General features: G+C 49.1%; 1 protein-coding gene across 1 annotated transcript; it reads left to right on the top strand.

Annotated features, from left to right (window-relative positions):
- The first annotated feature begins 212 nt into the window (after positions 1–212).
- GPR84 (G protein-coupled receptor 84) lies at positions 213–8,310 on the top strand. Its single transcript, XM_028709180.2, has 2 exons — positions 213–452; positions 5,506–8,310. Exon 2 carries the CDS (start codon positions 5,581–5,583, stop codon positions 6,706–6,708), a length of 1,128 nt encoding a protein of 375 aa, XP_028565013.1. The 5' UTR covers positions 213–452; positions 5,506–5,580; the 3' UTR covers positions 6,709–8,310.
- Positions 8,311–12,227: the final 3,917 nt, after the last annotated feature.

The following is a 12,227-nucleotide window of genomic DNA, read 5'->3' as shown; positions in this document are numbered from 1 at the left end:
CAGGGACTGAGCAACGGGAGCTCACCCTGTCATGGGGATTCGAACCGCCAACCTTCTGATCGGCAAGCCCTAGGCTCTGTGGTTTAACCCACAGCGCGACCCGCGTCTCACTCCCTTTCTACCCCAGTCCAATTGGGGTTAATCTTTAATTTCTTCCTTCCTTTCTTTTTTTACATTTGTTTAAATCTCTGCTCTAAACATTTGTAGGCGAGCCTGCATAAAGGCGCACATGCAAGCATATTTCAAGCACTGTGAGTACACACAGGTCTGGGCGTCAGACATTTACAAGCCTGCGGGGAAAGAGGAAGTTGCTTCAGGGAGTTTAGACACTTGGGAGTTTTTCTCCTCTCAGCAGAGGCAGTGAGGAACCTTTATAAATAGCCGTCCAGAACGTAGAGGCACCCTATGGACATCAGGCACAATCTCTGGATCCAAACGCTCCTCTTTCCCCGGTAAGTTGCTTAACATTCTTAAAGTTTCCATATGAGAGAATCTAAAGTTTTTAAGTTGAAATATTTGGGTGGCTTTGCTGTTATTTTTCTGAAGGTCTCTCAGAGATGCGTAGAGTTGATATTAACTTTCAAGTCTGGTTTAGCGCCATGTCTGCTTAGAACAGGGGTAGGTAATGTGGTGATGTTCTTCATGTGTTTTTAACTACATCATCCCTGATCGCAGACCGACATGGCCAGGAGGACTGGTGGGAACTGTAGTTCAAAGCACCCGGAGGTCGTGACATTGGCTGCCCCTGGCTTATAAAGTTGTCTGCAATGGAGCCTTTTCTGGCACAGAGCTTAAACAAGAGATTAAAGGCTTTATGGACTGTATTCCTGAGTGTGAGGCTGGTGTTAAAAGCCACAGCGGTGCAGTAAGGATGGGGCGAAGGGAGGAGGCTCATAACTGATCTCTTAGCCCTGAGAATGCTGTTTGAACATGCCCAGACGGCATGCTTTCCTTATTACGCTGTTCATTTATGGGTAGAACACTGCCCATAGAGATATCTGGCGCTGTATAATCTCCAGAGTAATTTAAGTTCAGTTCCAAGATGGCTTGTTTATTGCACATTTATTGAGCCTCTGTCCTGATTTGTTTGTGCAAAGTTTGTGGGAGGTCACTTGAATTAGAGCAAGGGCGAACAATGTAGTGCCCGATAGATCAGGCATAGGCAAACTCAGCCCTCCAGATGTTTTGAAACTACAATTCCCATCATCCCTGACCAATGGTCCTGTTAGCTAGGGATGATGGGAATTGTAGTCTCAAAACATCTGAAGGGCCGAGGTTGAGGAAGCCTGTTCTAGAGGCTCTAAGGTTGTCAGAATCTGAACTGTGACCTGCAGCTGTGCCTTTGAAAGGGGCTTGATTTGCAGTCCTTAATATGTAGCAATAATTATCTCCATGCCCCTCCACACAGGAAGTAGGCTTTTCCTGTTGATTTCTGCACACTGAGCCAATATATTAAGCCAGGCATAGGCAAACTCGGCCCTCCAGATGTTTTGAGACTACAATTCCCATCATCCCTGACCACTGGTCCTGTTAGCTAGGGATGAAGGGAGTTGTAGTCGCAAAACATCTGGAGGGCGAGTTTGCCTATGCCTGTATTATGGCAAGGGTTGGGGGAACATTTTCTTTTTTAACCTCGAGGGTCACGTGGTCTCTGGGCAACCTTCCGGGTACTGCATGCCAGTAATAGGGGAAAGACATGGAGCAGTGAATTTAAACTTCACCTCTGTGCACTAGGCTAGCTTCTACACATGCTCACACATTCCTCCGCATTCCCTCCAACATTTATCTGATGAAAATAGGGGTGTCCTATTCAATAATAATAATATGATTTATACCCCGCCCATCTGACTGGGTTGCCCCAGCCACTCTGGGCAATTTCCAACATATAAAATAATTAAAAAATAAATAAAATGACTTCTCTATATAGGGCTGGGACGCGGGTGGCACTGTGGGTTAAACCACAGAGCCTAGGACTTGCCGATCAGAAGGTCAGCAGTTCGAATCCCCGCAACGGGGTGAGCTCCTGTTGCTCGGTCCCTGCTCCTGCCAACCTAGCAGTTCAAAAGCATGTCAAAGTGCAAGTAGATAAATAGGTACTGCTCCGGCAGGAAGGTAAACAGCATTTCTGTGTGCTGCTCTGGTTTGCCAGAAGCGACTTAGTCATGCTGGCCACATGACCCGGAAGCTGTCTACGGACAAATGCCGGCTCCCTCGGCCAATAAAGCGAGATGAGCACCGCAACTCCAGAGTCAGTCACAACTGGACCTAATGGTCAGGGGTCCCTTTACCTTTACCTTTATATAGGGCTGCCTTCAGATGTCTTCTAAAGGTTGTCTAGTTACTTATATCCTTGGCTTAGGGGTCACATGAACTTCATACCCTCCAATCTTTCTCCGATGAAAATAGGGACATCCTAAGGGAAAGCGGGCCATTCCAGGATCAAATCAGAAACCAGGGCAGCTTCTGCAAATCCAGGGCTGTCTCTGGAAAACAGAAACACTTGGAGAGTCTGCCCTCCCTCTTATTTCTTTATTAAACTTATTAGCCACTTGCCACTTCGCATGCACCCAGGTAACGTAACATTGAAGAAAGCAGAAATAATAAATGAAATATAAATGAGAATATGAGAGAAAAGAAAAGAAAACATATAATCATGACCATTCCGTACAGCATTTTCTTTTTTTAAAAAACCAGTCCCCACCCACTGGTAAAGGTAAGGGTAAAGGGACCCCTGACCATTAGGTCCAGTCGTGGCCGACTCTGGGGTTGCGGCGCTCATCTCGCTTTATTGGCCGAGGGAACTGGCATACAGCTTCCGGGTCATGTGGCCAGCATGACTAAGCCGCTTCTGGCGAACCAGAGCAGCGCATGGAAACGCCGTTTACCTTCCCACCAGAGCGGTACCTATTTATCTACTTGCACTTTGATGTGCTTTTGAACTGCTAGGTTGGCAGGAGCAGGGACCAAGCAACAGGAGCTCACCCCGTCACGGGGATTCAAACCGCCAACCTTCTGATCGGCAAGTCCCAGGCTCTGTGCCGCCCGCCCACTGGTAGCAAAGTAAACTACATAAAAAGTAAACTACATTCTTACCCACTAGCCAGTAGAGAAAAATAAAAGCTCAGACACCGACACCTCCCTTCCTAGCAGCAGAATCCCCAGCACAGCAATCATTTATTTAACAGTAGCAGGGAGTGCCAGGAGCCAGATAGGGAGGCCTGGATGATCACTTGAGGTTTCATACCCTTGTGTTAGGCAGAAGATGAGGCTCAGGCTTAGGGTCCACCTCCCGCTGCCCGGTCAGTTGGCAACCCAACGAAGTTAAAGAGCTAAGCAGAATGTGTGGCTACTTTTCATCATGAAGAGTGGGGCGTGTGTGTGTGTGTCCATGTCCTACAATAATAGATCCATTAGGGCCGGTTGCGGCTGTCTGGGCATTCCCAGCAGCTCAGGATGACTCCCTTATCTAGGGCTCTTTTGTGGGGGGCAGACGCCTGCCTTTCTGTCTCTACCTCCCCGGCATTCCGTCTCAAACTTGAAAGCGGAGCCATGCAGGTAGAGGATGGTGCCTGTCAGGACCGATTTGGAGACGTCTGTTTCCGTGGCAACGTCCCAATTAGGCTTTAAAAAGGAAGGAATGGGGTTGCGCTTTGATCTCTCTCTCTTCCCTGGAGAAAGCCGGGATGCAAATGAGAGCGAGTCTTGCGCATGTTGAAACTCGCATGCGGCAGAGGCCTCAGGCGTCCGGCTGGCTGGCAAGGAAATCTTTTCTGGCTCTTGATACACTTCTCACTGGTTTCCAGGTCTTTCCGGCTTTCTTATGCGCTGCACCATGGTGGCAACTGCTTAGCTGGGATGGGAGTCCTTTCACAGTGGCATGTGCCTCTCAGCTGCAAGCAGCATGTGCACTATAACTCTAAGGCAGTGTTTCCCAACCTTGTGCCTCCAGCTGTTTTTGGACTACAATTCCCATCATCCCTTGCCACTGGTCTTGCTAGTCAGGGATGATGGGAGTTGTAGTTCAAAAACAGCTGGAGGCACAAGGTTGGGAAACACTGCTCTAAGGCACATTCGAAGCCAGTGGCGTAGCGTGCGGGGTGCAGGGGGGGCCGGCCGCACCGGGCGCAAAATCTGGGGTTAGGGCAAATCCACAGGTTAGGGGGCGCAAATCCACGGGTTAGGGGGCGCAAATTACTTGCCTTGCCCCGGGTGCTGACAACCCACGCTACGCCACTGTTCGAAGCACATCCTTTCCCTCAAGGAATTATGTGGTTTTTTTGAGGGTATTTGCTGGGAAGCGTAACTCAGTGAGAGGAAAACTACAGTGCCCAGAATTCTCTGAGGGAATGAATGTGCTTCGAATGTGCCTTAAAAGTATCGTGTGTACGCAGCCTCAGTAGCCCACAGGCAAGAAGCCTGTAAAGGGGGGGCAGGGAGATGAGGCAGAGATGATGATGATGATGATGATGATGATGATGATAATTTATTATTTATACCCCAGCCACTCTGGGCGACTTCCAACCAAATATTAAAATATAGTAATACATCAAACATTAAAAGCTTCCCTGAACAGGGCTGCCTTCAGATGTCTTCTAAATGTCAGATAGTTGTCTATCTCTTTGACATCTGATGGGAGGGCGTTCCACAGGGCGGGCGCCACTACCGAGAAGGCCCTCTGCCTGGTTCCCTGTAACTTGGCTTTTCGCAGTGAGGGAACCGCAGAAGGCCCTCGGTGCTGGACCTCAATGTCCGGGTAGAACGATGGGGGTGGAGACGCTCCTTCAGGTATACTGGACTGAGGCCGTTTAGGGCTTTAAAGGTCAGCACCAACACTTTAAATTGTACTTGGAAACATACTGGGAGCCAATGTAGGTCTTTCAAGACTGGTGTTATGTGGTCTCGGCGGCCACCCCCAGTCACCAGTCTAGCTGCTACATTCTGGATTAGTTGTAGTTTCCGAGTCACCTTCAAAGGTAGCCCCACGTAGAGCGCATTGCAGTAGTCCAAGTGGGAGATAACTAGAGCACGCACCACTCTGGTGAGACAGTCTGTGGACAGGTAGGGTCTCAGCCTGCGTACCAGATGGAGCTGGTAAACAGCTGCCCTGGACACAGAATTGACCTGTGACTCCCAGGCTGCGCACCTGGTCCTTCAGGGGCACAGTTACCCCATTCAGGACCAGGGAGTCCTCCACACCCGCCTGCCTCCTGTCCCCCCAAAACAAAAATGCCACAGCTTCCTCAGCACTTGGCAATGTAGCAGTGACCATGACTACTACCTGGCTTGGACAGACCGGAAGTGGCTTTTTGGGGAGTCAAGGAGATCTGAAGTGGCTGCTGGGAAAGTTTGTTGCCGTGACAAGATTCTGTGCCAAAACATCTGACAAGTTAACTAGCTGTTGTTTGAAATATTTCCCTGTGCCAGCCTTGGAGTCAGTGCTAATGTGTGTGCTTGGAAGCTTGACACGCTTAAACTGAAATCTTTCTCTCTCCCATTTCCTTGTAGAGGTAGCATATTGGCCTGCTAGGTCCTGACCTTTCCACCAGAGGGCAGCATAGCCAAAATCCACTTCCTCCCAAGATGGCGGATCTTGCCAGCAACTTCTCCTGCTACGACCCGTCCATTGTTGGCTACCGCTACGTGGCAGTGAGTTGGGGCATTGTGGTGGCCATCGTGGGCACAGTGGGCAACGTGCTGACCCTGCTGGCCTACGCGGCTGAGGCCAAGCTGCAGACACGCTTCAACCTCCTCATTGTCAACCTGACTGTGGCGGACATTCTGTACTGCACCTTCCTGCAGCCCTTCTCGGTTGACTCCTACCTCCATCTCCACTGGCGGGCAGGGGCCGACTTCTGCCGTGTCTTTGGGATGTTGCTCTTTGTCTCCAACTCCGTCTCCATCTTGACGCTCTGCCTCATCGCCATCAGCCGCTACCTGATCATTGCCAACACCGCCCTCTTTGACCGCATCTTCTCCCGCCTCGGGACGATGCTCATCATCCTGGGCACCTGGGTTGCCGGCCTGGCCAGTTTCGCGCCGCTGTGGCCCGTCTATGTCTTAGTGCCCAAGGTATGCACCTGCAGCTTCCACCGCCTCCGCGGACGGCCCTACACCACCATCCTCATGGGATTCTACTTTGTGGTGGGTCTCAGCTGCGTCGGGATCTTCTACTTCCTCATCCACCGCAAAGTCAAGAGTGCCGCCCGTGCCATGGACCAATACAAGCTGAAGAAGACCAGCTTGAAGAAGGGCCACGTGGCTGGTGACAGTTCAGCCACACCGGGACGATACCAAGAGCTTGACAGTGGAGTGGACAGTGCAGGTCCTTCCCAGCACTCCTGTGAGGGTCAGTCTTCTGAGTCGACTGCCAGTACCAATCTCCCATCAGCTTCCCAAAATGGCGAAACACCTCCTAAGAAAGCTACCCCGTGCCAGGCCAAGGACAGCAACTCAGAATTCCGCCGGGTGACCCGCATGTGCTTTGTGGTCTTCCTTTTCTTTGTCATCTGCTACATCCCCTTCCTGCTAATCAACATCTTTGATGCCAAGAACCGGGCTCCAACCGTCTTGCACATGATCGCCGCCAATCTCACTTGGCTCAACAGCTGCATCAACCCAGTGCTTTATGCTGCTATGAACCGCCAGTTCCGCGAGGCTTACAGAGACGTGGTCTACAACTTTGCAAAGAGGTTCCGCTGCTGCCGCTAACTGGGAGCCGGGCCACTCTCCAGCGCCGGAGGAGGGATACGGTCTTCCCACCAACCCTGGTTTGCCCTCAGGGCTGGAATATCGCCAGAAAGCAAAAAAAGCTAACTGGGTTTTCCAGACTGGACTAGATTCCCAGTTCTTTAATCCAGGCCTTCACATGATGCGGGCCCTGTTCTTTTGCTACGGTATATTATTGTAAATTGTATTCCATATTCTGTTGTGGCCCCTATGGGCAATAGGGAAATCAGACTGAACTGGTATAATGGGCCCTGCCTTTGACATATTGTTGAAGCTGGCGGCGAGGCCTCCCTTCTGGATTACAGAAAAACTGTTTGGACTTGCCAAGCTTCGGATACGAAAGCAAATGTTGTACCTCCACAAAGTCTCTCCTCCCTGGACAATCCAGTTTTAATAGGAGCTAAGAGGCTGCAGTGCCTGGTCTGCACTTTGCTGCTGATGGGTTGCATACATTGCCCAACGTAGCTTCATTGATTTCAGTAGGACTAGCCTTGGATACAGCCCTCTCTCTATATTTTTAACCATTCTGTTTTGTAAATATGTATTTATATTTATCACAGCACCACTCTGTTGATAATTCACCTTCTCGTGGATCTGACCACATGATGGCAGCTCCCTCCATAAACGCTTTCACTGGCTTCCCACTGGCTCCCAGGTCTTGCAAAAGAACTTTGTCTTTGCCTTCAAAGCCCCCCATGGTTTTGCCTTTCCTTATCTCTCTGCTTGTACACCCAGCCAACCCAGTCAATGGTCAGGTGAGATGGGAGTTGTTGTCCAACAACACTTAGAGCAGCAGTTCTCAACCTGTGGGTCCCCAGATGTTGTTGGACTACAACTCCCATCATCCCTGAGCTCTGGCCTTGCTAGCTAGGGGTGATGGGAGTTGGAGTTCAACACCATCTGGGGACCCACAGGTTGAGAAAGGCTGACCTAGAGGGACACAGTGATCCATCTGTCTGTAGCCCTTGCTGATCCAGCACCACTATTCCCAGCTATCCAATAATCTTTTCGCCCCGCAAATGGCTCCACCTCTTCTCCCTGGCTGCCCCTTGTGCCTGGAACTGCCTCCCCAATCACCTCCACGATGGCGCCTCTTTCTCTCCTTCAAATCTCTCCTTCAAACTCCCATCTATTCCCTGAAAACCTGCACATGCTTTGTACACAGCTTGCGCTCATTGGTCTCAACATAACTGACACCGACTGGCAACAGCTTTCCGGGTTTCAGACAGGGGATAACCCCAGCAGTGCCTGGAGTTGAATTTGGGACATTCTGCATGCAAAGGAGAAAGAAAAATGTAACAACCAGAACCTCACATGGTGGTTTGCATCAAGGGTGAGAAAATTGAGTTCTGCTGGGAATCGTTTTTCTATAAAAGCTTGATTCCCTTCATTTCCTGTACATCTGGTCCCCTTTCACTGTCCCCACATTTGGACATCATAATTTAGACCATTTCAAGACCCAATATACCTGCACTATATATTACATTGGTTGCTGGCCTATTTAGAAAATGTTTCACTGTCGGATTATGGCATTTGCATAACTGTTGTCGTTGTAACCTTGAAATAAAAGGATCTATAATAATAGCTTATTTATTTGGTATTTATAGACCATGCATCTGCACGCTGACCCAGAGCAGGTTATGTATAGCATGTTACTAGTCAGTCATAGTGCATGTAAACGTTAACTTGGAAATAGTAGGGGTGTCCTGATCTCATTCTCCATACCCAGAGGCCTGTGGGGGGAAATGTGGGTTGGCTGGCATCAACATGTCAGCATTGATGAGTCCAGACGCACCTTGGAGGGGCATTCCTGAGCCTGGGGGCCACCACAAAGAAGGCCCTCTCCTGCGCTGCCACTCCATGGATTTTACAGGGCAGTGGAGCTGCAGATCTAAACACCTATGCAAAACAGCACTTCTTCAGGTCTTTGGGACCCAAGTCATTTAGATCCTGATCTCTAGACCTGAGCTGAGTTGCTAAAATGCGACAAATAGTAAGAAATAGACCACGTTTCTTCTGATCAGTTCCACTTTCCCTGTGGTTTGCTGGGCAATGCCGTCTGTTAGATTGCTCAAGAGCTTTGCTTAGCGACACAGTTGCGGCGGCACATCAGGTTTAACAAAGAGTGCAAGCCTTTGCATGTACTTATTTGGGATTCTCATTGCGCTCTGAACAGGATGGAGTTGCAGATCCGAGCTGCTAAATCGCACAGCTTTAAAAATGCTCTCTTCTCTCCCGCGCCCCCAAAAAGACTCGCATGGTCTTGACAGCAGCCTGGCACACAGAAATTCTGGGGATCACCTTTTTTCTTCCCCAGGGCAGCCACTTTCTGTTGCCTGTGTGCCATTACATTTGCTTATTCATTTTCTGGCTGCTAATGTCACAGGTGACTTTCCTGGAGCCCGCCTCATAAAGACGTGCTATGATACTTTCCAGTCCTGTCTCCACGATTTCACCTTCGTTTGGTTTGTTCTAGATGGGATCTAGGGACACCCTGGGTGGTGCTGTGGGTTAAACCACAGAGCCTGGGACTTGCCGATCAGAAGGTTGGCGGTTCGAATCCCCACGACGGGGTGAGCTCCCGTTGCTCGGTCCCTGCTCCTGCCAACCTAGCAGTTCGAAAGCAAGTCAAAGTGCAAGTAGATAAATAGCTACCGCTCTGGCGGGAAGGTAAACGGCATTTCCGTGCACTGCTCTGGTTCGCCAGAAGCGGCTTAGTCATGCTGGCCTCATGACCTGGAAGCTGTATGCCAGCTCCCTCGGCCAATAAAGCGAGATGAATGCCGCAACCCCAGAGTTGGCCACGACTGGACCTAATGGTCAGGGGTCCCTTTACCTTTACCTAGATGGGATCTGTATACCGCTTTTTTCTATGCCACAAAAAGCTTCCCCCGCTTAATTGCTTGCTGCAAAAAGGGAAAGGAGCAAGGCCAAAGGGGGGGGGAGGACAAAACATTGTATTTTCTATCCACAAGGATAGAAAACGTGAGAGCTACCAAGCCTCATATTCTTTGTGTACATTAACCAGGAGCTCAGTGCCACAAAACTGCGCTCCAGTCTATTGCCTCCACATTTTTTTTAAGCTCTCCTCCTTGACTATAGCAGCCTATATAATTAACTTTCATTGCAATGCTCCTTATTTATTTAAGGCGTTTATAATATTTCATCACGTTCGTCCCGGGGCAGGTTTACAAGGTAAACTGAAACAAAGCCAACAGGGGGGGAATTCGGTGAAAATCAATCAGCAACAATTCCTTGGTGTTACTGGTACAGAACACCTTGGCAGGTAATCGCTGGGTGTTTGCTTGGTGTCAGTTCGTGTGGAAATGTCTCTGCGTAAATGTTGACATGGCTGTGTGCAACGTCATAGTCCAAAATTGAGCATATGACCAAGGATCAGGATGTGGTGAAGGAACAGAAAGCCATTGTTTTCCTCCTTTATGCCCCAACTGTGCTTTTTCATTTTGTTCAGATTGTTCCTAAGTTTTTCCATTAGTTTGGACCCACATGCTATCCCTTCCTGCTGTGGATATCTATAAGAAACTCAGAGGTGCTAAACTGGCACTGGTTAGGGTTTACCATGATGCTAAGTACCTTACTGGGAAAAATCGTAGCTCAAAAGCAATGTGACAATGTGATAATTTTATCTAGGGGAGGAGCTGGGAGCTGGGGGCACTGTTATACAGTGGTTCCGCTCCTTCCTCCTGGACAGTGTCCAGAAAGTGGTGGGGGGGGGATGAGTATTCAGACCCCTGGGCCCTCACTTGTGGGGTGCCTCAGGGTTCCATCCTCTCCCCCATGCTTTTTAACATCTACATGAAGCCGCAGGGAGAGATCATCAGGGGGTTTGGGCTGGGTTTCCATCAATATGTGGATGATACCCAGCTCTGCCTCTCTTTTAAATCGGAACCAGTGAAGGCAGCGAAGGTCCTGGAGGTGGTTGGAGGATGGATGGCGGCTAATGGATTGAGGTTGAATCCTGACAAGACAGAAGTACTGTTCTTGGGGGACAGGGGGGCAGGCTGGTGTGGAGGACTCCCTGGTCCTGAATGGGGTAACTGTGCCCCTGAAGGACCAGGTGTGCAGCCTGGGAGTCATTTTGGACTCACAGCTGTCCATGGAGGCGCAGGTCAATTCTGTGTCCAGGGCGGCTGTCTACCAGCTCCATCTGGTACACAAGCTGAGACCCTACCTGCCCATGGACTGTCTCACCAGAGTGGTGCATGCTCTAGTTATCTCCCACTTGGACTACTGCAATGCGCTCTACCTGGGGCTACCTTTGAAGGTGACCCAGAAACTACAACTAATCCAGAATGCGGCAGCTAGACTGGTGACTGGGAGCGGCTGCCAAGACCATATAACACCAGTACTGAAAGACCTACATTGGCTCCCAGTAGGTTTCCGAGCACAATTCAAAGTGTTGGTGCTGACCTTTAAAGCCCTAAATGGCCTGGGCCCAGTATACCTGAAGGAGCTTCTCCACCCCCATTATTCAGCCCAGTCACTGAGGTCCACCCCAAGGGCCTTCTGGCTGTTCCCTCACTGCGAGAGTCAAAGCTACAGGGAACCAGGTAGAGGGCCTTCTTGGTAGTGGCGCCCGCCCTGTGGAACGCCCTCCCATCAGATGTCAAAACGATAAACAACTACCTGACATTCAGAAGACATCTGAAGGCAGCCCTGTTCAGGGAAGTTTTTAATGTGTGACATTTTAATGTATTTTTAATCTTTGTTGGAAGCCGCCCAGAGTGGCTAGGGAGACCCAGCCAGATGGGTGGGGTACAAATAATAAATTATTATTATTATTATTATTATTATTATTATTATTATTATTATTATTATTTTCCTAACATGCAGAATGGGCCCATCCTGTTTCTTGCCCTGAGCTGCTTTAAATCCCCTGCAGTACAGAACAATATAGAAAAAATTAAATAAATAGTACACAGATCATTAGTGGCCAACTTACATATGACATGAATCCCATTCCAACTTCATTGAAGTTTGTTTATTAAATCTTTGGGACGATTGATTGAAAGGTATCAGCTCTCAGGAACTCTTGACATGAACATTAGCGGCTGGCAGAACTTCAATTGCCCCAAGATGGAAAACTTACAGACTTGCGACTTTTGCTTTGGTGTAAAAATATGTGGAGTTTAGCATTAGCTGGAAAAAACCTCATAAATTATGTGTTGCCAAAGGCTCTGAGGATTCTGAAAAACCCCAAGTCAAGGAGATAAGTACGTAATTATAAAACCTTTAGAAAACATCTGAAGGCAGCCCTGTATAGGGAAGGTTTTTTAATGTTTAATGTCTCACTATGGTTTTTATATACAGTGGTACCTCCGGTTACATACGCTTCAGGTTACAGACTCCGCTAACCCAGAAATATTGCTTCAGGTTAAGAACTTTGCTTCAGGATGAGAACAGAAATCGTGCTCTAGCGGCGCAGCAGCAGCAAGAGGCCCCATTAGCTAAAATGGTGCTTCAGGTTAAGAACAGTTTCA

This window comes from Podarcis muralis, chromosome 2 (assembly GCF_964188315.1).
Source record: "Podarcis muralis chromosome 2, rPodMur119.hap1.1, whole genome shotgun sequence".
NCBI lineage: Eukaryota > Metazoa > Chordata > Lepidosauria > Squamata > Lacertidae > Podarcis > Podarcis muralis.
This window is presented reverse-complemented; position numbering and strand designations above follow the sequence as displayed.

Excerpts from the sequence above, each read along its gene's own strand:
- GPR84 (XM_028709180.2), top strand. The coding sequence starts at position 5,581 with ATGGCGGATCTTGCCAGCAACTTCTCCTGCTACGACCCGTCCATTGTT.